Source organism: Scaptodrosophila lebanonensis, unplaced genomic scaffold, assembly GCF_003285725.1.
Source record: "Scaptodrosophila lebanonensis strain 11010-0011.00,11010-0021.00 unplaced genomic scaffold, SlebRS2 tig00000024-arrow-pilon, whole genome shotgun sequence".
Classification (NCBI taxonomy): Eukaryota; Metazoa; Arthropoda; class Insecta; order Diptera; family Drosophilidae; genus Scaptodrosophila; species Scaptodrosophila lebanonensis.
In genome coordinates this window covers 22412121-22438252 of record NW_022060538.1, presented here as the reverse complement: position 1 = coordinate 22438252, position 26132 = coordinate 22412121, and the positions used below count along the sequence as shown (strand labels likewise).

At 40.4% G+C, this 26132-nt stretch overlaps 5 protein-coding genes across 5 annotated transcripts; 2 read left to right on the top strand and 3 right to left on the bottom strand.

Moving 5' to 3' along the window:
- Positions 1-34: 34 nt before the first annotated feature.
- On the top strand, positions 35-1659 carry LOC115620418 (eukaryotic initiation factor 4A-III). The gene is made up of 4 exons (XM_030513642.1): positions 35-232; positions 299-665; positions 733-924; positions 981-1659. The coding sequence occupies exons 1-4, from the start codon at positions 100-102 to the stop codon at positions 1486-1488; spliced, it is 1200 nt and encodes a 399-aa protein (XP_030369502.1). The 5' UTR covers positions 35-99; the 3' UTR covers positions 1489-1659.
- LOC115620416 (4-hydroxybenzoate polyprenyltransferase, mitochondrial) lies at positions 1590-3380 on the bottom strand. The gene is made up of 2 exons (XM_030513639.1): positions 2270-3380; positions 1590-2207 (listed from the first exon to the last, which is right to left on the bottom strand). Exons 1-2 carry the CDS (start codon positions 3293-3295, stop codon positions 2001-2003), a joined length of 1233 nt encoding a protein of 410 aa, XP_030369499.1. The 5' UTR covers positions 3296-3380; the 3' UTR covers positions 1590-2000.
- Positions 3381-3851: 471 nt separating this feature from the next.
- On the bottom strand, positions 3852-5281 carry LOC115620444 (high affinity copper uptake protein 1-like). Its single transcript, XM_030513673.1, has 2 exons — positions 5155-5281; positions 3852-4626 (listed from the first exon to the last, which is right to left on the bottom strand). Exons 1-2 carry the CDS (start codon positions 5215-5217, stop codon positions 4162-4164), a joined length of 528 nt encoding a protein of 175 aa, XP_030369533.1. The 5' UTR covers positions 5218-5281; the 3' UTR covers positions 3852-4161.
- A 2063-nt stretch (positions 5282-7344) lies between these two features.
- Positions 7345-8248, top strand: LOC115620443 (high affinity copper uptake protein 1-like). Its single transcript, XM_030513672.1, has 2 exons — positions 7345-7436; positions 7609-8248. Exons 1-2 carry the CDS (start codon positions 7374-7376, stop codon positions 8074-8076), a joined length of 531 nt encoding a protein of 176 aa, XP_030369532.1. The 5' UTR covers positions 7345-7373; the 3' UTR covers positions 8077-8248.
- Positions 8249-8607: 359 nt separating this feature from the next.
- Positions 8608-25963, bottom strand: LOC115620425 (paired box pox-meso protein). Its single transcript, XM_030513652.1, has 3 exons — positions 25155-25963; positions 10738-10848; positions 8608-10145 (listed from the first exon to the last, which is right to left on the bottom strand). Exons 1-3 carry the CDS (start codon positions 25162-25164, stop codon positions 9235-9237), a joined length of 1032 nt encoding a protein of 343 aa, XP_030369512.1. The 5' UTR covers positions 25165-25963; the 3' UTR covers positions 8608-9234.
- Between the last annotated feature and the right edge of the window lie 169 nt (positions 25964-26132).

Below are 26132 nucleotides of genomic sequence, written 5' to 3'. Positions count from 1 at the left end.
GTCACACCAGCCAGCCGCATTTTTCGCTTGCGTGAGAAAGTTGTAAATCGAATTAATAAAATATAAAAAAATATCCTTAAGTCAAATTTAAGACATAAAATGGCACGCAAAAATGCCCAGGCCGAGGACCTCTCGAACGTTGAGTTTGAGACCAGCGAAGATGTGGAGGTTATTCCTACTTTCAATGCCATGAATCTGAAAGAGGAGCTGCTACGCGGCATATACGCGTATGGTAAGGAAAACGCTGTCTGCATGAGTGTCTGTCCATTTGTATATTAAAAGGAGTATATATTTGCAGGCTTCGAGAAACCATCCGCAATCCAGCAGCGCAGCATTAAGCCCATAGTCAAGGGACGCGATGTGATTGCTCAGGCTCAATCTGGTACGGGCAAAACGGCCACATTCTCAATTTCCATTCTACAAAGCTTGGACACCACACTGCGCGAGACACAAGTCTTGTGCTTGTCTCCCACGCGCGAATTAGCTGTCCAAATACAAAAGGTGATTTTAGCTTTGGGCGACATGATGAATGTGCAATGTCATGTGTGCATTGGCGGCACGAATCTTGGCGAGGACATACGCAAGTTGGACTATGGCCAGCACATTGTAAGTGGAACACCAGGTCGTGTATTTGATATGATTAAACGGCGCGTGCTACGCACAAGGTAATTTTTGAAATGTGGGTAAATATTGAATGCAATATTATAAAGAAATTTCGTTTCATTTTTCCAGAGCTATAAAAATGCTAGTGTTAGACGAAGCTGATGAGATGTTGAATAAAGGATTTAAAGAGCAAATATATGATGTATACCGCTATTTGCCGCCTGCAACACAGGTTGTGCTTATCTCTGCTACATTGCCGCACGAAATTTTGGAGATGACGTCCAAGTTCATGACAGATCCCATAAGAATTTTGGTCAAACGGTAAGCTGTTAACTACCTTTGTATTAACCAATGTAAAATATTTGCTTTCCTTACAGCGATGAGTTGACCTTGGAAGGAATTAAGCAGTTCTTCGTGGCCGTAGAGCGTGAGGAGTGGAAGTTCGATACGCTTTGCGATCTCTATGACACATTGACCATCACTCAGGCGGTCATATTCTGCAACACAAAGCGCAAAGTGGATTGGCTAACGGAGAAAATGCGGGAAGCCAACTTCACAGTGAGCTCCATGCATGGCGACATGCCACAGAAAGAACGAGATGAGATTATGAAGGAATTCCGCGCCGGTCAGTCACGTGTGTTAATCACCACGGATGTGTGGGCGCGCGGAATTGACGTCCAACAAGTCTCATTAGTTATCAACTACGATTTGCCCAATAATCGCGAGTTGTACATTCATCGCATCGGTCGTTCTGGGCGCTTTGGACGAAAGGGTGTGGCTATTAACTTTGTAAAATCCGACGATATTCGTATCTTGCGCGATATTGAGCAATACTATTCGACGCAAATCGACGAGATGCCCATGAATGTGGCTGATTTAATTTAAGTTTTCTTGGGTATATTGGTTTTTATACGGACATACCTAACAAAATTTCTTTTATAAATATATTAATACTAATTACAACCCATGAAGTAAATACGAGTACATTTGGAGAGTATTTGGATTTTAATGCACAACCAAAATCTGTTTAGTAATAATAAATAATATTTACTAAAATCGTGTAAAGAAATTATTTTTTGTCGCTAAAAAGACCTCTCCGCGGAATATTGTCATTGTCAAGTGTCTCCGCGCGAATATATTTCGTAGGAGCTAGGACGCTGTGCCCTCAGTAGAGCCATTCATATACAATTTATATGTGATCTTAATGAGGTATTTTATATTGACATAAAAGTGCGTGTAATTACTCTCTAATTTAAGTTTTTGCACTTCCAGAAAACCGTATAAACTATATACAATATGTGTTAAAACTACAAAATTAAGCTATACACAGACTTTGGTCTAAAGCGCGCACAAAAACCGCCAATAAAAAATAAATTAACACCGATTGTAAAAACATTTTAGCTTATAACCTCGGGGTTTGCTGGTAGCGCTACATAGGTGTTGGCTGTTGTAGATGTGGGCGCAGTTTGTCGTTGTTTTTTTGCGTCTTTCGACTTAAGGAGCGTGCCAAGCACAATGCCAAGAAAGAGAATGAGACCAACCTGATGATTTGAAAAGAATTTCTTGGCGCAATCACTCGGATTGTCTATGTTCAGCGAGTAGATCTTTAGTGACAAACGGAAGTATATTATTTAAAGGGTTCCTGTGGTAAACGAACGGTTCTTACCTGTTGAGCCAAATGTGCGCCAACTATTCCAACAGAAGCGTAGTAGGGCAGCGTTTGATCACATGCCCATCCTGCCGCGGAAAGGCCGGTGAGCATGGCTGCTGTAAAACCGGAGAGCCACACTTTCGTATTTTCGCCGAATCGCAGAGCCGTCGACTTAACGCCAATTTGCAAATCGTCAAGCTTGTCTTGGTGCGCATAGATCGTGTCATATACAATAGTCCAGCATACACCCGAAAGATAAAGCGGTAGGCAGGCGGCTAAATTGATGCTTTCTTGAGTGGCACACCAACCCAGCAGGGCGCCCCAGTTGAAGGCCATGCCCAGCACTAGTTGTGGCCAGTATGTTACACGTTTCATAAGCGGGTACGTAATAACCAGGCCCAAGGAGCTGGCGCCCAGCAGTATAGACTGCCAGTTCAGCTGCACCAGCACCAGCAGGCCCAAGCTCAGCTGTGCCGATAAAAACACTATGGCATCGAACTGTGTTATTTGACCAGATGCTAATGGACGAGAGCGTGTACGCTCTACCTTTGCATCAATGTCCTTGTCCCACAGATCGTTGATGGTGCAACCGGCACCGCGCATAATTAAAGCACCTGTGGCAAACAACCCTAACATCGTTAAGTCGGGCCAACAGCCGGCATCCGCGCTCAACGCGATACTCCAGCCGCAGGGCCAAAACAGTAGGTACGTTCCTATTGGGCGATCTAAGCGCATCAGCTGCTTGTAAGGCCTGACACTGGTGCTCAATTCCTCCATCAAGGACTTTGTGGAACGCCCATCAGGTGTTTCACTCTGTTCTTTAGGCGCGCTTAGGGTGGAACTGGTTCGCTGCAAATACATTTGCGGCTTTGCAATTGCCATGTGCTTGCAATGTTGTGATAGCCTCTGTCGGTGGTCATAAGTGTGTGTGTGCAGGCTAATTAGAACACGCGCCGGCAAGATCGGTGTTATATTCGCTCTTGCTGCTGAATATGGCATGTGAATTCTACCTTGGAGTCGCATCTGGCGTAGGGCGAACATTTTGGCGCTGGGGGTAACGCGAGACGGGCGAATGTGTCCTGCAATATTTCACATAATACTTCACATTAAATATATTACACAACCAATATGGAATGGACAATAGAACGCACTCGCTTATTATCGTTGGCAAGAATACTGTCGGGAATAAGGCTGCCACCCCATTTGTAGTAGAGTTGCCAATCTTTCCAAAACACGTTTCTGTCTCTGGCAGCTCTATTAACGTGTAAAGCCGTAATACGTAACGTGTATTTCAAATATTTATATTGATTTCCATATCCATTTAACACTACACTAATTACTATAATAGGTATTTTACTTGATTGTATATAAGACATGATAGCCAGCGAAGAAAAGAATAGACATAAATTAACAACCACTGGAATCATTTTAAGGTAAAATTGGTATTTCTAGCTGAACTTTTCTTCTTTTGCTTCTGAACCTTTTTATTTAACATTAAAATTTGAAGATGTATATATATATATATATATATATATATATATATATATATATATATATATATATAAAGTATATACAGTTTTTATTTTATTAAAGTCTTTACTTTGAATAATACATATGTGTTTATAAGGTATTATGAAGTATAAAAAACTAGTCTTTTAACGTTCCAATATCAAATGTATCTACGATAGATAAAAATGCTATCAAATGTGTGGGGAAATTGTAACAAGAACCTTGCTCAAACTTATCTTATACACACTTATAAGTTCCTTCAGAATTCTTTTCTTGTTTGTACATACGAGCCTATGTACATACGTATAGGAGTAATTCCGTGGCATAATTTATAATTATCAATCAATATCGATATGATGGATTGTACTATAACGAATAATTTAACTCCCGGACAGTGCTCAGGGACAACACTCGCCAGTCTCTGGTTCCTTTTTTATCCAACCAAAACAAAAGTAGCCAACACCCAGACCTAAGATGACGGATAAGCACAGCCAGTAGTTCATTGTCATAAAAATCAACATAAGCATATAGGACATGAAAATCTGAATCAGGATGAGAAACGTTTGCACAATATGACCCGAAGATAATAACCGTTCCGTGTAAGTTTTCTCCCTTAGCTCGGCAAGCGGTGCGTTGGAACAGCCGCCGGAGCAGCCGCTATCATTATTCTTATTCCGCAACTCCAGAGCCATCTTTTCGGCCTCTTTCCGCGCATCACGAATCTGCAATTGTTCACGCAGGAACTTGAGAGCTTCATATAAGAAGGAAAGCAAAAAAATTGCTATTGCGGAGAGTACAAAATTTGTCACAGTGTGGGGAAACCACCCAAGCCAGAGTATTTGTTCGCAGTGGCGGGCATGGAACTGGAAAATAAAATAATATGACCAGATTACATTTTAAGAAAGTTAAATGTGCAATTCCTTAACTTAGCAATACGATGCTAGAAGAGCACGCCTAAAACATATTCAGTTCAAACTAATATATTATTTGCATCTTATTCGTTTATATGAAAGAAAACCGGAGGTTTCTGAACACCAAATCGCTTAGGCTATATATTATCGGACATCCGCCATGTCACCCTGATTGACCCAGTGCCGTAGACATTTAGCGACTAAAGTGCCTTAGTTCTCCATTCCCTACCAGAACATTTAACTATGTTTCGGTGACAAATTCTTTTTAGGAATGATAGATGGCTTCACACTCGTAACACCCTGTATATGTACTATACATGCATACATATGTATGTATGTATAATTTCTGTAGGTTTATAAACATTGCGTAGCGCGAAATCTAATTGATTAACAACTGCTGAGAGAATCATCTCTTAATCAGAAGCGAGAGCGCGTTGCTTATACGATGCTACGAAGAAGCTTCATTTAAATAACACTTACATACATCTTCATTTTACAAGAATCGACAGTACTTGAACCGCCCGAGTCACCGCCATGATCCATTTCGATTAGATGGAATTTAAACACAAGGAGGTCAACTAACGTGCAATATGCTGCAACTTCTACGGATCCAACACACTTGCTTGAGTGCAGAGAGCGAATCGAAGACTACTCAGACCGAGTGGCCGTATGTTGTTTTTTAAAGAAAACCCGACACTAATCCCACCTAGGCGATAGACGTACGCTTATCTCTTACCAGTGTGTGTTATCTCTCTCTCGTTTTGTGTAGCGATATTAAATGATAGCACCGGCACTGACCGTCCGAGAAGTTGCAGCGTAGTATCAAGAGAGACAAATAATGTTTATATGTTGTGCGGGGGGTAGGAGTCGAAAGATATTCATGTCATGTTTATACTCTATAAAATGTACATAATAAGCTAATGGCAAGTTTGATTGAGGTTACCAAATTGTTCATTCCGATACAAAATTCTATGCAATGTATTTTCTAGAAGTAATACTACAGTCCTACGATTATTCTAAACACTTTAGAGTGGCATTATTTATTACAATTTCTACTTCTGATTATTGCACATGGCTTTCAATTATTGGTATAGAGGTTTTTTTTTTAACCTTTTATTGCTTGTGGCTGATAGATGGCTCGAAGGCATAGCAACGGCTGCTAAGCGATCGACCGTTGGTTGATTCGTAGTGAACGCTCGAGCATATTTGGCTCACTTGGCTTTGATAGAGTTTTATGTCATGCTAGGTCCAAATTACGTTAAAGTATTAAGTCGTGTGCAAAAATGTACGGCCGTGTGCAAAATTCGATATTTGGTGACGGGTGCAAAAGAAGAAACCATCATGAGGAGGTTTGGTTATTGGATAAGAACTACATACATAGTAAGTAGTTTGAAAGCTTTTGTTGGCGTTAGGTACAACCAAAGACTGATAATTAATAATAATAAGTTTGTTTTTAAATTATTTTATTTTTACACAACCTACGTGTTGTTACCACAAGCTTTATTTTTTTATAAAATAATAAGATATTTGTATCCCGGGAAAAAGAAACCAAAAGAAACAGGCCAATTCTAATTAATTCTTGTACAAACTTTATATCGGGAATACCCACACTGAAAGTCCAAATAATAATATATTGAATTCAAGACATCGATATTGACATGTCACAATCTCATAAATTTCAAAGGCTGACTCTCAATTATTTAATTTCATATTGCCTCCAGATTAACGATTTTTTAAAAACTGTGTACTCTGATAGTAATACGTGTATCTAATTTTTATTAAAAAGATCTATAATTCTTATATACGGGGGGTTGCCAGAAAAGCTTTTTGTGGCTCTTCCCAATAACCAAACCATTGGGACCTCAGTAAATGGTTTTCCACCAATTTTTTTTGGCACCCGTCACCAAATTTCGAATTTTGCGCACGGCCTTAAATTTTGCACACGGCCAAAAACTTAATCGCTATTTGTTGGACCTAGCCAGACATCGAATTATTTCAAAGCCAAGTAACCCAAAGACGTTCGTTCGTTCGCTCACATAGGAGAGTGGGAAAGTTACCTACCAACGGTCGATCGCTTAACAAGTGGAACAGCGGTTGCTATGCCTTCGAACTCATCTATCAGCCACATGCCATAAAAGCTATAAAAAACGCTACACACTAAAAATTGTTCCAAGCGATGTCCAGTTATCAGAAGCAGTCATTGCTGTAAATAATACCATAAGGGTATAAGGGTATAGAAAAATCGTGAGATTGCATTAACTTTTTAGCTTCTGGTCGAATTTAGTGACCCCAATTAAAGTGTTGTGATTTGCTTAATACCTAATACTTGTATACAGTATGGATATGACCTGAATCTCTGTCGACCCCTACCCCCCGCACAACATGTACACATTATTTGTCTCTCCTGGTAGTATCGGTCGCTTCTCAGACTATCTGTGCCGGTGATATCGTTTAATATCGCTACACAAAACGAGAGAGAGAGATAGAGAATTGATAACACGCACAGTTGAGAGATAAGCGTATGTCTATCGCCTAGGTAGGATTAGTGTCGAGTTTCCTTTAAAAAACAACATGCGACAGCTCGGTCTGAGTAGTCTTCGCTTCGTTCTCAGCACTCAAGCAAGTGTGTTGGATCCGCAGAAGTTGCAGCATATTGCACGTTAGTTGACCTTCTTTTGTTTAAGTCCAATCTAACCGAAATGGATCATGGCGGCGACACGAGTAATGGAACCTTTACCAATCCCTGTAGAATGATGATGTATGTAAGTGTTAGAAGAATTTATGAGATGCCCCTTGAACACTCACTATTCACAATATTATTAAAACATAGCGTGGTTGTTTATTTGGAAAATTATAATTTATAAAGGAAACTCCCGAAAAATAGAATCGAAGTGGTGGCGGTACAAATAATTATGTTGGATTATCTATCCACAGTTCCATACTCGTCCGTGCGAGATGATCCTTTGGAAGGGATGGCTGCCCACAACGGTGACCAATTTCGTGCTTTCCGCCATAGCCATATTTTTGCTTTGTTTCGTTTATGAAGTGATTAAGTTCGTGCGTGAGCAGCTACTGGTTCGGGATGCTCGCAAGGACAGGGAAGCCCGACGCATTGCTCGGGAGCTGCAGAATAAGGCCGAAAATAATGGCTGCTCCGACGGCTGCTCCAATGCAGCCACGGAGTTTCGCGAGAAAAGTGTCAAGGAACGGATGTTTGCTTCAGGGCATCTTGTGCAAACACTTCTGAATATGATTCAGATTACTATCTCGTATTTAATCATGTTGATTATCATGTTGTACAACTACTGGTTGTGCTTAGCCATTATCTTGGGTCTGGGTATGGGCTACGTTTTCTTTGGTTGGGTTAAGAAGGACCCAGATGCGAGTGAATGCTGTCCCTAAGCCCAATCCAGAAGCTTGACGAGAACAGTTAATTAAGAATCATAATGTGCCATCACCCTTTACATGCTATGTATATGTACTATATATCATATGCATTAAGAGTAAAGCAGACTAAAATACGAAAGCTCGTCACCATTTACCGCACATTAATTACCAATTGAAAATACAAATATTGCTTCGATTTTATTTTATCATAGATACATCTGAAATTTAGAGCTACACACTCATATTCAAGTGTATGTATGTATAAGTAAGTGTATATATATAGATATATGGCATAAATTAGTGAACTAGCTTTCTTATACAAGTATGTACTTAACAAACATTCATATTGTACAAATATATTGTTACAGGCACCTTAATCGATATTATGCTGTAACAGAACTCAATACTTTCTATATGTATGTATATGTACACATATATTTATGTTTTTAATGATCGTTTTATCTAATAATAAAAATATAGATATCCACTTTTGAATTTATGCTCGATTTGCACTCATCAAAATGAATAACATAAAAAATCTCCAAATTTACTTCAAATTCGTTTATAAAGAGCAACCAGGAAAAGTGCAGTGTACTCAACTAACAATTAAAGAGAGTATCAGTATCATCTATGTTTGCAAATATGTATATATTAAGTTGTAGCTGGGGTGTTACCTTTTCACGCATAACTGACTAAAAAAGCCAGCGAAATAGATAGTTCCCAATATTTACAAAGATAAATCTCAAGTGTATCGGTTTCTTTCAAAATTATAGTTCCTTTGCGTTTGCATTTTCTAGAGAAGCATTGCTGAGATTAGTTTTATGTGTTTTATTCTTAAATGTATTGTTAGGATGAATATTTTTTGTGGTAAGTAAAGTGTTATCTATAAGAAGACTAATTTAGATATAATATAGATTGATCTAATCAAAATCACTTGCAGGAATACCGCTAATCTTTGCCAGTAATTACGAATTCGAAATTGTTTGAGATTTATCTTGAAAATAAAGTACTTCATATGAATGTATGACCTTTCGCTGGCCTTAGTTGACGTTGCATTTAAAAAGTAAGTTGCTTAATTTATGGCAAATCGAATGAGAGATGCGGTTCTAAACCTGGCCCACATACAAACTGACTGATTGACATCGACTGACTAACTTGCCGACTGCTTCATTCTCATAAGCCTGTGGCGCCAGCAGCCATCATGCCGCCATGATGATGATGATGGTGCATGCCACCGTTTTGAAAATACATGTAATAGTTGTAGGGCGGCTGCTGAGCCGCCATTACCTGTGTGCCGCTCTCGCAGTCGAGGAGCTGCTGGGCACCTGCCGCGCCGGTGACTGGCGATGGAGTCATGGGCAACGGCGACACTGCATTGCCCACCTGGCAGCTGGCGCGTAAGGCCACCGCCTGATGATGCGCCAGGATGTCGCTGACAGAGTGGGACGACGGCCAGTGTGCTGCAGCGGCGGCCACACTACGCAGCTGATGGGGCTGCGCAGCTGATGCCTGAGGGGGCGAAGGACTGCCACATGAGACCGACTTCATGCTGTACGCTGCGGCTGCGCTATACGGCTGATAAATGGAATTGTAGAGATGCGCATGATGGGCACTGGCAGCTGCCGCCGCTGCTGTGTGGTGGCTATGATGATGATGGTGGGTGGAGTGTGTGTGCTGTCCGGCGGAGCCGTTGCTAATGCCCATGTTGTTGGTTGCACCACCACCTCCGCCCCCGCTGCCATTGGAGTTCACACCTAGTGCTGCCGAACTGCCGCTGTGATGATGTCCAATGCTTCCCAGTTTGTTGCGGAGAATGCGCGATATGGAACTGACGCTGGGAACATTTGTCTTATCGCAGATGCCCTCGCTAAGCAGCCGGTCCCGTATTTCCCAGGCAAAGATTCCCGGATCCCGTTGCTTTAACTCGCGAATGTAGTTGACCACCTTCGGGGTGGTCACGCGGGGCTTGGAGCCGCCAATGGCGCCAGGAAGTATCGAGCCTGTTTCGTGGTAACGAGCCAGTATCTTCGAAACGCAGCCATGACTCACTCGCAGCTGGCGTGATATATCGCATGGGCGAATGCCTATTAGACGAAAATACGTAAATGCTTCATTAGTAATTACATAATGTGCCAGTGTATTTGTAAATATTAAATAATTCTTAACAGAATTATTTATAAGGTTTTCCCTCAAATGGGCATTTTTGTTTAACCTACCTATCCCTAAATTAGCAAACAAAATTCTATCCATAATGGTTCGTTCGAATTGAAAACACTATTTCAATCAAACACACCCATTTGTATAAATAAGTGTGAAGCATCTACAATATTTTGGAGTTATATTTTGCATCCAACTAAACAGCGAGATTAGTACTCCCATCATAATTCCAATAACTTTATCAATATTACCTTTAATTCCTATCAGTGGTTTTCTCCTAATAATAATTTAAAATATAAACAACACTCCTTTCTTTAAAATCAAAAAAAAAAACCAAATAGTTTATGTTTTTACCAATGTGTGCTTTAATTTGATTGAATGTTGCTTTGTTTTAATGTAAAAAAAAAAAAAATTGAAAGATTGGCAATTTTGAAAATTAACTTCCGATTAATTGTTGAATCTCTTTTGATTAATATTTAGAGCAAAAATTTACAAAACTGATATTTTTGAAATACATACCGAGGCGAGCCAGTTCCACGATTCGCATGCGCGTGGCGTTTGGCAACGGTCGACCGTTGACGAAGACGCCGCCCAGCTGATTCACCTCGCCGTACTGGGGACACTGGGACTCTGGAATCAGAAAAAAGAAAACAAAATAGATGATGTCAAAGTATGTACAGTTGCTTAAATAAGTGATATTTTTTGAACGGAAAAGTCACGGCTACCACTGTTCAACAAATACGAGTATCGCAGCTCTGGTCATCCCTAATGCTACATACATATATACATATGTACATACATATGTGTACTGCACATGCGCATGTGTTTCTGGGAGTGTTGAAAAGTGAACAAAAGCACATTTGCGTCTAATTAGCTGGCGGGACTTTGGTGGGCAAGCCCGCTACACTTTGGTTCCGAGAACTGCGGATGTGGGTGTGTATGGGGAGAGTGCGTACAAAGAGTTTGTAAAGATTGCGGCATAGAAAAAGAAAATGCAAATGCGTTGAACGTGCGGAAATTGGATTTTGTTGCCGATGCTGACATTAGCTATGCTTCCAATGCCAAGTGTCCAAGAACTGTGCTCGTCAACAGCTAGAAAGATGCACTTGATCAGTGCGTGGGTACTAGTACTAGCCTTTTTGCGCCTTTGACAATTGCAGCTCTGTCGTTTTGTTTAGTTTTAGTTTTATTCCGAGAGGAATACAAAAATAAAAACTTTAACGAGTATTGTAAAAACCATAGTTTAGCTTCAAATAATTAACGAGCTTCTATGAAGACTTAGGACACATGCGGTTAACACTCTTTAAATATGCAGAATCAGCTCGATAGGGTGGATGAGTAAGAGAGGGTTTTGGTTAAATACATACGTTGGTATAATGATGTCGGAATATATAAAACGTCCTTGCATTTTCATTTGAATGCAATTCATAAGAACTTTCCTATTTCTAACTTTAACTTCAAAATCCGCTAAGTTACAAAACTAAATCAATGCCAGCCAACCCTACATTTGCCAAAGAACTATCCCAATAATAAGGTCGGGAATTATTGAAGATTACATACGCCTGTTTAGTTCAAGTAAATTTACGGATAAGGTAATGTTTGACGCGACGATTTAGCTCTTAAGTAGTATGAGAGAAATAAAACTTATTCACTATTTTAAATGAAGCGCTCTTAAAGCGCCAGTTTTCTGTTCCTATACACATACACAACTACCTGAGCCCCCTATTAATATCGGCATCCCTCAGAGCAATTTAAAGAAACTGCCACATCTGTGCCCAGTCCATGGCTTTTTGTGTTTGTGGAAATGCGGAGGCTACTTCAAATTTCACAACAAAACACAAACAGCACCACCGACAGCAATAACAACTGCAGCTACTTCGAGTAACAACAGAACACGTACAGCTCAGAAAAGTGCCCGGCCAGCGCCATAAAAATCACAATAGAGCTGCCGAGTTACACGCGCCAAATGCCAAATGGCAGTACCAAGTGCCCATCCATGGAGCATATGGCAAGCAGGAAGGAACAGCCCAGAGAAGCCAGCCTCAGGCTGGGACAACGAAAACAAGTGTAACGACCTCAATTGTTTTTTCATTCATAAATGTAATGTACAATTGCTGGCACTGGGCAGTGGAAAATTTGCATGAGTGAAGCCAAGTGGGATTATCGAGACGAACAATTGGCAACGTCATCGCCCATGGGTTATTATACTCAAGTGCAATTGGGGGTATTGGATTACAGCTGTGCCCAACACAATTCGAATTGAAAACCCTCCAAACACTTGTTGCCCCCAGTTAGACAGCTCCAAGCAGTGATTCGGTTGTAGCCGGGGAGTGGGAGCGGGAGCGATACGGAGAGCTTCGAATTTCATGTAGTTTATGGATCTGCGCACTTGTCAATTGTATGGCGGTTCGATCACTTCCAACTCACAGCACACTTGCCTATTTACCAGACAAATGGGCCAGTTGTACGTGCAGCTGCATAAATACGACTACGAGCTAGGCTCCATACAAAGTTGAATTTCATTGACAATATCGTCGGGCGCTACCACCACACCTCTACCTGCAGCCTTAGACTACCACGATAGCGCAAATGGGGTCGTGCAAAAAGCATTGCGCATTTCCAGTATAGTTTTTTAGAGCATCATAAAAGCATTTAGTAAATAAAAATGTATCTAAAACTTTCAAAGTCACTCCACACTAGGCCGTGCAGGTTCTATAAAAGGCGGCTTCGGCCTCATAACACTCACCAGTGCACTCGGAATATTTGACTTCATAACACCTAAGATGTCTATTAGAAGCAAATTTTTTATCGCTCTCGGATTCTGCCTCATGCTCAGCCAAATGAGCCTGACGCAGACGCTGCCTCGCTCAAATGGTGAACAGAGAATGGTAATGCTCTCAACATAGGTAGTCCTCCTTTTTAAATCATTGTTTCATTTTCAGAAACGCGACACCTATGACTGGCTGTCGAGCTTGTTTTGGGAGTACCTGGACGACTCCAGTGAAACGGAAGAATATTGTAGGTCATGCTAAGAAACAACTCCCTGTGTCATCTTCCTAAGCCGACCACTTTTTTTCAGTACTTTGTCGCAACTGCACCGTGTTGGTTGAGCAAAAAGGCAACATAACTGCTGGCAACGAAGCGACTACTGTGCCAACCACAGCAACTGCTCCCGCAGCAACAACTGCAGCCGCTCCACCAGCACCACCGGCTGCTGCTCCACCTGCTGCTCCACCTGCTGCTCCAGGTGCTGCTCCGGCTGCAGGTCCAGCTGCTGCTCCAGCTGCTCCGGGTGCTGCACCTGCCGCGCCGGGTGCTGCTCCAGCTGCTGCGGGTGCTGCTCCTGCCGCGCCGGGTGCTGCTCCAGCTGCTCCGGGTGCTGCTCCTGCCGCGCCGGGTGCCCGATAGGCTGGATGATTAAATACGAAGAAAGAGCAAGTGCTAGTGTTACTGCCAAGGCCGGAGGACCGAATTTCCTTGTTAATTGGATATGCAACAACATTTTAAGGGAGCTCCCAACTTAGGCTAGCTTGTAAGCGCAAACACAAGTATTAGACTAAGGCTTAGACTAAGATGGTGTATGGGATATGATATACGAGTCGTAACATAGAAACGAACAAAATCAATTATTTTCGCATTAACTGAATTGTGAATCAACTAACTCAACTAAATGTTCTGCCAATCATTGTGATTATTTTTTGTCGCCCTACGTACTATAGTTTGTTCATAATTTGGCTACATTGAGAAGGATGAGATTCAAGATCCTTAAGTTCTGATATGCTGATTCCTGTAAACTAGTTGAGAGCAGTTCTCGGTACCATCTTGCCACATATCTTTGAAAGCCACCCATAAGCTTTCTTTTACAGGAAATCGTCTGACCGAGGGTACGAAAAATGTAAGTATGCCGGCGCAATTGCTTTGACAGAAGTCACAACAAATCGGCTGGCGCTCGCCGAAGACCCACACGCATTGTGGTTTTGTGTGTAGAGTGGCGCACTCGGTGGTTTTCGTATCTGAAATTTTTCCGTCTTTGAACATTACGTGTGTATAGTCTGTTTGTCGGGGTAGAGCATTTCTTAGTGACAGCAATGTGATATGAATGCAGCACGACTTGACATTATGTTTGACATTTGTAATCTCGGGATCGTTAATTATTTTCGAATTGAGTTACAAACACAGGAACGCTGGTCCGCAGCCCCAGACTGTGAAGCCACACAGGAGCAAAAACACAACGAAAAGGGAAAATGTAGCGCCAAAGATCACACATTCGACAAATACGACTGCCGCACCGTAGTTCCCTAATTTTTTGTTTCATTTTATTCTTTCTTGCTCTCCTTTTTTTCTGCCTGTCCGATGTCATCTTCATCGTCGTCTTCGGCTGCCTGCCTGCCTGTTTGACTGCCTGTTTGGAAAGATTCGAAACATGTTCAATGATAGCTGCAATTTGTTGCTCTGCTCAGCAGCATTAACATTATCTTCGAGTGCTTGACTTTTGCGCTAAACGTTCATAAATTTGTCTCCAGAACTATTTCTAGTTGTCGCTCCTAATGAATGGCACTATGCTGTGTGTCCCGGGTTTCCCCGTCTGTGTGCGCATACATTACTTTTTTCGAAGTTTATTGTGTCTTTTTAATGGGTTTTCAAATATGCATGACATCAATTTTCGGCAATTATAGAAGATTAATGAGCCCCAGAGTTGCCGCAAAAGGCCATTCGATTTGATAACCGCTCTAAACTCTTCTTAGAGCGCAAAATTTGAAAACGTAATTAATAAATCGATTATCAGTCAAACATTTAGATAAAACGTACAATTGTACTCAATATGCTCGCGGAATAAACCGACGGCTCTTACTAGTAATATTTAATAGGCATTATGACAATGTAAGGCTCCCCTTTTTTAATGTTCATTTAAACCTTAATGGAAATGATAAAAATTGTACTCTTTCATCAACACAGAACACGAAACATTTGGCGTTTTGAAGGAAAACGTTTCTAAGACCCCATAATCATTGGGAATACAGCAGTTCCGTAATACTTCCTTCAATAAGATGCTCGTTGGAACGATAAAACGTTTAAACTTTGATTTATTGGCAACGGCCGCACATCCGGTCTGCTCAGCAGCCCAACTCAAACTTGAAGCCAAGCAACCCACTTTATGCCCCAGAAGCAAATTAGTCACGTATTTCATATTAATGCGAAAATCAAATCAAATTCCCTTTGTTGCCTGTTTGGATGAGTCAAGAGCGATGTGCGACTCTGGCAGCACAGTTGCGACGTGCCACGTGTCCAAAACAAAATTGATAAACAGATTTGCGCACGCAAATAGTTATTTCGATTGCTTTCCCAATAAACGGCAAGTATTTGTACGATGATGTTAATTATCCGAATCATTATAAAGAGCATTAGCGACCGACGCCTTTAAGACCCATTTCAACAGAAATGCTTCAAAACTCTTCAATTCTTTTCTTGTCATCCATACATCCTTTCCTAACTGTTTGTCAGACATTTAAAATATTAATGCAGTATCGCCAAAAAATTATAAATAGATGTACTACTATAGGTGTACTCACAAATGCGCACAAATGTGGAACCGACAAAGTCAAAATAGGTAGATCTTCTATGACCGAGGCTTTCAACTGAATATACAGTTTGCAAATACAGATAAGATATATTAAATCATTATGTAACCCAACACAATTAACCCAAAAGAGCTGACAAAAATCATTTGTGTTTGTTGCTTTCGTGGCGGACAAATTGTCAAAAACGAAATCAAACCCCTTCCTTGCTCTATTACGAGTGTTATCCATATCTATTGAAAGAATTTGGAATGAATTACTTTACGAGCTATCAATTAATTAATGTATGGGTTATGGGTTTTTTTTTTTACTTTTGATTTTTGCACCATTTGCGGGATTAGAAATCCCCTCACGCATTACTTTCGGCTTACATATAGTATGTATCTGCTTGTCTGTTATTGTCTCAGAAGAGGTGCAAACATGCCACCATCGTTGAAGATGCCACCGGCGCGCCATCGCAGCCACCGGTAGCCAGGTCGGTCACGATCAGAGAGCGCTGTGAACCAGCCAGTTAGCCAGCTAGTCAGCCAGTCAGCTCAGGTGCAGTTGGAGTGTTTACCTCGTAGTCGCCGTTCGGGTGATCTTGCCTGTTTGTTTGCTCGTTCGTACAAGTAGTGCCTACCACTTTGAGCGTAGACAATGTGTTTATTTAATTTTAGGGTACGCTCAAAAGGGGCTTGGACTGGTTGCCACTTTTTAAGCGGCCATGTTTACACAAGGTCTGTGACGTCGGCGCGTCGATCGGAGAGTCAAGTGAGAGAGAGACAGAGAGAGAGAGAGAGAGAGTGAGGGAACTCTGCCTGCAATGAGGATGCCTCCTTTTCGACAAGTCACTTGATTAATCAAAGCAAACACGGCGAGTCGAGCTGATGCGTTTTAATCTGAGCCGCTGATCGAGAAGAGGTTGCGAGGCAATATCTGTTAATGAAAGGCAAATAAGCAGGGTGACGTGGAGAGGGCAGGCGGGCAGGCGGGCAAACGCAAACGCAAACAGCTTAAAAAATCATAAGTCCGATTTTTCAGGGACAGAAACACGATGCGCGCCCATCAAATATTTGCCCAAAGATTTCGAATTCTCGTCTGTGCGGGCTGTCCTTTTTGGCCGGCAGCGGAAATCAGTAGCTGTTTGGTACAAATGGCTTACAAATGGTTGGTTGCATGCTGCGCTGAGTTTGCTCTGAAATCGTATACTTGCGGCTTGTGGCCACGCTCGAATTGCATTGCGGCAACCCTTGAGGCATTTGAAATGCGGTAGCAAGAAGATGCTGTGCGTTATGGACTGGGGACTGGGGCCGGGGCAGCCCATAAAAAGCTCAATTAAAATTGTCTATAACGCGAAATTATAATTCATAAATTCTGGGAAATTGCCGAATACAAAGAGGTTCATTGTTTTAATTCTGCTGATAAACAAATTACAAAATGCCAAAGAAGTCATGATTGCGAGCACTGCAAAGAGTTGAGCTCAAATTAAAAAATTGTTTTATACTATATCTGGGGTTCGATGCGCACTGTAATAAGGCAATAATGTGAGAAGACCCACTATAGAGTATATAAATAAATAAGTAATGAAGTTCTGATGTCACAAATCAGCACAGAAACCAACATTTTCCTACTTACTACATGTGCTGTTCTGTTTCGCCTTTCATATAAATTATTAAAAAAGCATTAAAATGCTCGCAAAAATTCACTGATGCGCATAAATCCAATTACAGGAGCAATTAACGAACGTTAACTAACTAGAACTAATTAAAAATATAATTTCGCTAAACAATATGGTGGAAAGGAAACGGACAACATATAATATTTTGTACGTGTACATATACATATATACAAACATATGTATATTCTATACATATGTATATGTATTTGTATGTATTTATTATAAACACTTGAAAAACTGTCAGCAGCAATAGTCAATGTTTTTATTTTCCAAAGGCTTATATCAGCGTGAAGATTTTGAAAAATTGACGTTGATGTGTTGTGCGACATGCGTTAATTTCCTCATTATTTGATAAGCAAAGACTGATGAAACAAATAAATATTTATGGATGCAGAGTGGTTTGTTTAGGGGAAATTTGAAACTCACTTTCAAATCGAATCCATCATCATTTTAGGGGAGTACTTGGTTCGTTGAAATTCAAAATGAATAATATCACTGACTGTCGCTTCTAAGTATATTTAACAGAGCCCTTAAGTTTAATTTAAGTTTAATATTAATGTCTAGTCTTTTGGATAAGTAATGCAACCAAAGTAAACTTTCTTCAAGTACTAAACTAGCAGAGGCCTATAAGGCCTTGCCAATTCACTTTTTTAAAATCTTCTAAGCCCAGTCCAAATTTTTCTGCATGATGCCAAAGTGATTCTTAAGTGGCTCAAAAAATATAAATATTTGGAATCTCACACATTAGGCAGAGCATACGTTTTTTTTTATAATTATTTTTTTAATTTGATATTTTCTTACATGTGAAGTTTTTATCATATCGAAATGAAATTAGTACATTTCTTACTTCAAATAAAGTTTTGTATTTGTTTTATTCTGATAAAGAAACATTTCTAAACGAAGTACAAAATGATATTTCCACACAAATAAATGAAAAATGTGGCACTTCGTAAAGTTGAAGTTTAAAAATTGTCAGATATCTTAAATCAGCTCTAAAAACTTGCAATATTGATATTTTCTCAGTGTAATCCGTATATAGACTAAAGATTATAATAAAATGTGTTCCACAATATATGTAAACTATCTTGAAATAAGCCAGTTGGGCAAGCAGGTCAGTTTTATTTGTTTAGTTTGTGTGGCGACGAACAGATTTGAAATGTCAAAAGGCAATAAACTAATTTTATGCATAATTGAAATGAACAAATGGCTATTGGGGAGCTGATAAGCCGAATTGTTTATATGAGCATTAAATACAATGTATGATTTATGACTTAGAATAATTGCATTTCGCCAATTTAATCAGTGGAATGTCTAGCGAGTGCACGGCATGAAATTGAGCGACCTGTGACTGAGAAAACAATATAATGGGCCCCCAATATACGGGTACTTATACATAAAAATTTATGTGTATACCTAGAACATTTACTCGTATTCGTAAAAAATGTATTAAAATATGTTTAAACAGCGGGAAACCACTTATCACGTACGCTATATTAATGAAGCATGGCTATAAACGTGTACCACTATTATTTTAATTTAATTAAATAGAATATTGTGGCCATTATATATTGAGTAGGAATTTCCAATGTCAGAAGCAACTTCGGCTTTCACACAATTACAGATTTGTTGGCTGGGAGCATAGTTGCAGATCCGAAATGAATATAAATTTGGCATGAAATGGTGTTTTCGTATTGAGGACAATATATATTTATTTCGGTGCTCTTCTAAGTTTATAGGAAGTGCAAACAAGCGAAGAGACAAAAAGCATGGCAAATTAAATTTCCTTTTTTCTCAGCTTCATACACATATGTACGTATGTATAGTACGAGTATGTACCGCAGATGTATGTATGCTGCGCCATAAATCTTGGCCCTCTGGCAGCCCAGACTCCTGCTCGACTCAACTCTTTGGCGCTCGGGCTCTCCGGCTCTTGTCGTCTGTGATTGACAGTGCCGCCGGCACGCCTTCCATTTCGCGTCGGCCGCCCTTCACAGCAAATGCTGCGGGCATTTCATATTTTTGACAAATTTATTTCCATTACAACGAAAATTAATTTAACAACTCAGTTGAGTTGTGCTGAACCTCAGCGCCATTTTGGCTCGCATCATTTTCCATACATACAAGTATATGTATATTCTCCTCGCATTGCGTATACGCAGTGTCGGCCTCTGTCTCGCCCCCGTTTTATAATATGTATACATACAGGAACATACTTAGTACATATATACAAACATACGAGTGTACATATGTAGGTACATGCATGTGCAGGTCTGCATTTAGTGACAATGTTTTGATTTAAAAATAGGCTTTCGTCGACACTGCAGAGCCTTCAGTTGTTTTTTCACTCGGCGCATAAGCCTATACTAAATGTTAAATAAACAATTGTCGACAATTTTGCATTCGCATTCGGACCGTTGCACAATTTGCCGCACAATCGCATTTATTTATCAGTGAATTACACAAGTCTGGCCGTCGCCAACGACTCTGCCAACTGAATAAGTAGAAAGAAAGAGGAGCCGTCTCTCTCGCTGAATCGATCGATGGAAATATTATTTTCTTTAATCGACAAAAGTTCAAATTCAGGCGTTATCAGAGAAAAGACTGCGGGTCATCATTTATTTACACACATTCACATTACATCGGCCCATTATATTTTGCTGGTTACGGCAAATCGCGAGACCAGTTTTAAATTTAAATTAAGCAGATGGCAATACACAATTAAAAACGCGCAACTATCTTATAAAAAGTGTCACTAATTTAGGCATCATCATAAGTTGCACCGCAAAAGCACAGCCGATTATAAATTAAATTAAAAATGTATGTACATGCATAGAACATTTACTCGTATTCGCAAATGTATTAAAATATGTTTAAACAACGGGCAAACACAAAAGGTTCATATGCAGGTTCTCAAAGTCCCAAACTGCAATGCCATTTGAATGTAAACTATTACCAAAGCCATCGTCTTGTAAGGTAGAAATGTGTAACCTGATTCTCAACCGAATGTGTCTTCTTAGGCACATATGCCACTTGGTCGGGGCTATTGAGGACCATCGTCAACCTCTGCGCACATGATTCCTGCTATTAAATATGTAAATTACTCACAAACGTACAGCTTTCTCTTGTAAGTAGAATATCTCGACAGTAGAGTCTTGATAAGGATGGGCCTCGAAAGTCCTTCATGAATAACTTTGTGAATTAATGAGAAACCTCCAAGTTCCATTTGAGTTGTACTTGTAATAGAAAAAGTGCAGGGTCTCGTTAATACACAATGGGTCACGATGCCATGATTTATAGCTAGCTAAGCATAGTCTGTTGTACTGTCTAAGCTTCAATATAATATTAATTGAAGGCATTTATTTAAACCGTAACTACTTCAAATTATAAATCAAGTTCATGGAATGTGCAATGTGTGGTGGGGTTAGAGGCCGCTTGTAAGCCCTACGAGTATCAAAAGCACATAAAACCAAATAGATGCGCTCAGCGTCAACAACTTTGTCTGTCAACAGAAATTAATGACTTCATAAATCACAGCAACCACCAAGAAGGCACTGCAGCCCTGAAGCCTGCATCTGCATGTAACTGAGTAACTCCGAGATACACTGCCTCCGTTGGAAATATGAAAATGTCTAGCAGAAGACAGCAGTTCTGCCGGCAACTAACGCTCGGGACTGTTCGATCCCCGTCTCCGTGCCCGTGCTCGATCCACATGTGAAGGGGGCGCGCCCAAAGACATGCCGCGGTAACTTCAATTACGCGTACCAAGAATGCTGACAATGCGTGCGTATATTCAAAATAGAAACAAAGTCGAAGATCCGACCAATCATTGCCAATGTACTAGAACCAAATACACACAACATGCGCCCGATTCGGCAGCCGTGGATCGGCAGTATCTGAACAATGCGCGACAGGGAACGCCCGCCGTTGACAGGCGATAGCACCATACATTTTGACACAAATTCAGGACCAGACGAACATTTCGGAGAGGCGCCTTGGGACTTCAACCCCAATATCATAACTCGACCTCTTGGCCGCCGCACTTTGGCTTTTGACATCGTCTCCGTACGGAACTGCAGTTCCGGTGGCATTTGCGCCCCAGGGATTTAAACTTAACATTAAAGGGGTTAGTTCTGAGAGCATACTTGTGTCCAGATGCTGACTACATACCAATGCGGTTACATTAATTACCACTGAGCTGGGCCCAAGCCTGGAACGTGCACGTGCTCAGGCACACAGAAAGCGCGCAGCGATTAGAAACTCATTAAATTTATGTTAATGAGCTCAGCATTCAGGCTGTTGCTGTTGCTAGAAAGTCCTCATGTATAACTAGCTCTAGTCAATATCGGGGAGTCACTAGGGAGCTACGAAATGACTGATGCTATGATTATATGTTGAAAAGAAATCATTCGTCGATTTCTTCCAAGTTACGCACTAATACTCAGAAGGTTTCATTGAAACACTATTAAGATCTTCACGTATTCGAAATCGAAGCGAAGACACATCTTAAACAAAGGCTTAGTGAGTTCTAAAACTGAAGTACATTTTAGCCTATGACTTATAATTATATAATTAATTTGGCCAACGAAATAACAGTATATGATGTACTTGTACATCTTCTATCTGATACGAGTATGCAACATTATTTCAATGCAAATCAAAACCTTAAAAATATTAAACGGTTTCCGAACAATGTGTTAGTACGGACAATGCCCCAATTCGTTGGAAAATTTAGTTAATATGAGCTATTTCCTATTCCGAATATAGGCCTTTTCCCAAGTTCCAACTGTTAACGAAAACGAAGAATGTACTTCACTTATATGAATGCAAAATGTATCTCATAACGATATACAAAATGGTGATATTTTCAAAAACTTTTCGAAACCATTTCTTAATCTACTACCAGCGACCAAAGCGTTAATGCTAATAATAAGAGAAACTGATTTTGTAAAACAGTCCGTATATTTACGAAACTTCCTGACGTCTTTGCAACGACTATCGGACACGTGTTTTCATTAAAGAAATCGGGGTGGTCTGGCGGCGCCGTCGTATAATCAAGTCAACCAAGCGTTACCCCAAACTTGAAGCAATCAAGAATATCAGACGTCCAGGTTTTTACGATACTCAGGGCTTAATGCTAATTTTCATTTATACTTGTACATACATATACAACGTTTGTTAGTATTGGGCTCCTGCAACAAACGGATTCCTGTATGGGTGAGTGTGAATGTAAGGCACTGTATACTCTTCCATTAAGGCGTGTACACATTGACGCGACTTTTTAGTCTCTCAAGTGTTTGCCAGCATTTGTGGATGTGGACGTCTCGATCTTCGTCTCCATCTCCGCCTCTGTCGTCTTTGTTGGCTTTTGTTTTACCGTCCATCTGTGTGGTTTTTAGCATTGCGCTCTGGTCTCTTGTCGCGTTGTCGCCTGGTCGTTGTGGGTTTTTATGTTCAGCTACCGAAGTAGATGGCTACCGGTAGCCGTTAGTCACGCATTTCTGCATTTTCATAGCCACGAAACTGAACATGTCCCTTGTCCCGAGTCCGGCAATGGCCTATGCGGCACATGCGGGCAAGCAAACAAATGCAAACGTACAAACAAAATGTCAAAACATCGAAAGCAAGTCATTAATGGACCGAAGTGAGCTCCCTGCGCATTTCGAAGTAAATGCACATACTTGTATGTACATACCTTCTTACATGTGTAAGTACGAGTACATACATATACATATGTGTACTCGTACTGCACAGGACATACATATGAACATAGCTACACTGTCAAAAGCAAATAAAAATCGTAATTGCATCGCGAATAGTTATGCTTTTTATGGTTTCACATTTGTTGGTGCAGACAATATTTTATTTTTTGGGTTAGGATTGGGTCTTCCAAAAAACTTGTTGGCTAATTACTAACCCGTCTAGCTATAGTGAAATGGGCTAAAAGTCTTGAGTGGTATCGCAACGGGCCAAATTAATATTTTTGACGCCAACAGCCACTCTAGTCTGTAAAGAAATCCGATGTCTTAAAGAACTCGTATATACTATACATGTACTATGTATTATTCTATGTATTACAGTTTCGTATAAAAGACTTTTGCCATTTAGTTACTTAAAGAATTCTCGATTTCAAGGAAAAGGTAAGCTTACTTGTATTTAGTTTAAGGTGCAGTTTTGTAAATAATATTCATACGTTAGACCAACTGGAGTCCCCTTTGATAAGTTCCAAAAGGAATACCTAAAGTAGCGACACCAGTCTTATATTGAACGCTTTGTTCAGATTATTTCATACCTGTGAATATGATCTTAGCTCTTTTAATCCAAAGCTAAACGTGGCCATTCGCTTCGCTGTGTACAAGCCAGCGCATGCCAAATTATCAAAACAGCATTAAAATTGCGTAGATTGTTGATTGAATATCAATAAGTCAACAAGTCCGTCGAAAAGAAAACAAAACTGAGCATTTTTCGGCCAATAAGGCGACTCTTTTTTGGCCCAAAGCACATCCACAAACAGAGACACGCACACTTTGCGCCAAGAGTGAAGACCGCACGACAAAACGCAGGTACGAGTGGGTACCACAAACATTACAACGATCATTAGTTAAATTATAAGCCATGGCATCACCACCACCTCAGCCACTACCGATATCATGTCCCATCTACAACCTCGGCCGCGACATCGACGTCGCCACCATAACCATTTATATGAATATTAACGGCAAACAATAAACGTTGTTGCTTCTGCTGACACAGCCACCAAGGCAAGAGGCTGGCGATCATGCGCAAACGGAGGCGGCTCTGGCCAGTGGTCGCCTTTGAAATGAAAATTTTAAGCAAACATTTTACAGCCCGAAAAATACAACACTGCGTTTTGACAGCAAAGTGCCTACGATGTAGTTCTGTTGTTGTTGCTGTTATTATTGTTTGTTTTTTGTGTGTTTTAGCACACTGGGCTGGCCAGTCTTGCCACGATCGCTGAGACGGATGTTGTTCAGGATGGGGTATGGGGATCAAGAGATCAACTGATAGAAAAAGAAGAGAATTGGGATTTCCAATTCAAGTTGTTGCGGTCGGCTTAATGTGTTGGCAAAACACTTCAACTCGGGATTTGTCACAGCGACTAAAATTGAACAATGGGGTTCCAATGCCGACGGCATACCAACATGTACCCTCAAATGAATATTTTGCGTGAAAACTAAAAATACATTTGATAGCTGCTACCTTTTTTTAAACACTTTTCTATCCTATCGAAGTGTTAAAAAAATGATGTATGTATGTAGAATTGAAAATCATCTGAAAGAAAACGCCACAACAACATTTCCTATTTTAAAAGAATGTTCAATTTGGTTTCAATAAAATCTGAACACAGTTAATATATGTATGTGCTTGGATATAAAGCGAAATTTTATAATGACTTTTGATTTTGATTGATTACGAAAAAATGTATCATTTAAATTGAAAAGGTAAATAAACCATTTTTTTTAAATAAAGCATATAGTTTGCTGTGGGAAACTTTAAATTGTGTGCCCTTTTCATATGAAGACTTAGTCATTAAACTAAAATATCCATCAAAATGCATTATCTTTGCTTCGGTTTTATGCACAAAAAAGTGCAGACAAAACATAATTTGAATATATGTAGTATAATCGTAGAATATCTGTAGCATAAAGAATTTATCTTTTATATAGGTATTTCTTACATACCGGGGTCCATATCGGCCGGAGTTAGTTGGGGATTAAAAAACTCCACAATTGACGCCACTCGCTGGTTTTCCAGCCGGTCCAAACAGAAATTTTTCTCCCGGCCGCCGTTGTTGCAGCTGCGGTGGTGTTCCAAATTAATAAATAAAAAAAACCCAGCTATTTCGTTAATTTTTCGCACTTGTGAATATTGTTTGTTTCAATTAAGGGATATAATTTTTACAAATTGACGCTATTTGTAACCCCGACGCAATGCCAGTTGGGCGACTTGATTGGATTTCTGTGCGTTTGGCTTGGTAGTTTTCAGTTGTTGAACCAAAACCAAAACTGAAATTTGATTAGCACATTGAGGCAATCTATCTTTGGGCTTTGTTCGAAAATTATCACGCACTTATCACACCTTATTTGTATGTGTACTTTGCTACACTTCTGCACATCAACCGCCGACGCTGTTGCCGCTGTAGACACTGAAAAAGCCAAATTTATTTATTTTCTGGCATTGGGCGGTCTGCTTGTCCCGCTTTTTGTTATTCATTAGCAGCCCCTGATGGGGATTTTCAGAGCCAGATATCTCTCGCTTATTAATGTTGGCCACTTCCCCAAGCACTCGCGTTTTTTCTGATACTTATTTTGCAAATATCTTTCGAATTCGAATCAGACGTTATTTTAACGGGACCGTGGTGAAAAAGACAGCGCGCGTTCGACATGCACTCGATTATGCACACCCAGCTCCAACTTGTTGTTGTTCGTCACCCGTATGTGTTGCGACTGATGCTGCCGCCGACTTCCGAATATCACGCTGATCAGCAATCTACAAAGAAACCACTGCGACCAACGGCAGAACGAACGTCCACAAAGTAGCTGCACAGTAGCAGCAACATCCCAAGATCTCGGGCTCTCTCTCTTTCCCTATCTCTCTCGTACCTTGTGGCTAACTCTCCTCTGAATTGCATCTCTCTGCATTCGTGTGCATGTATATGT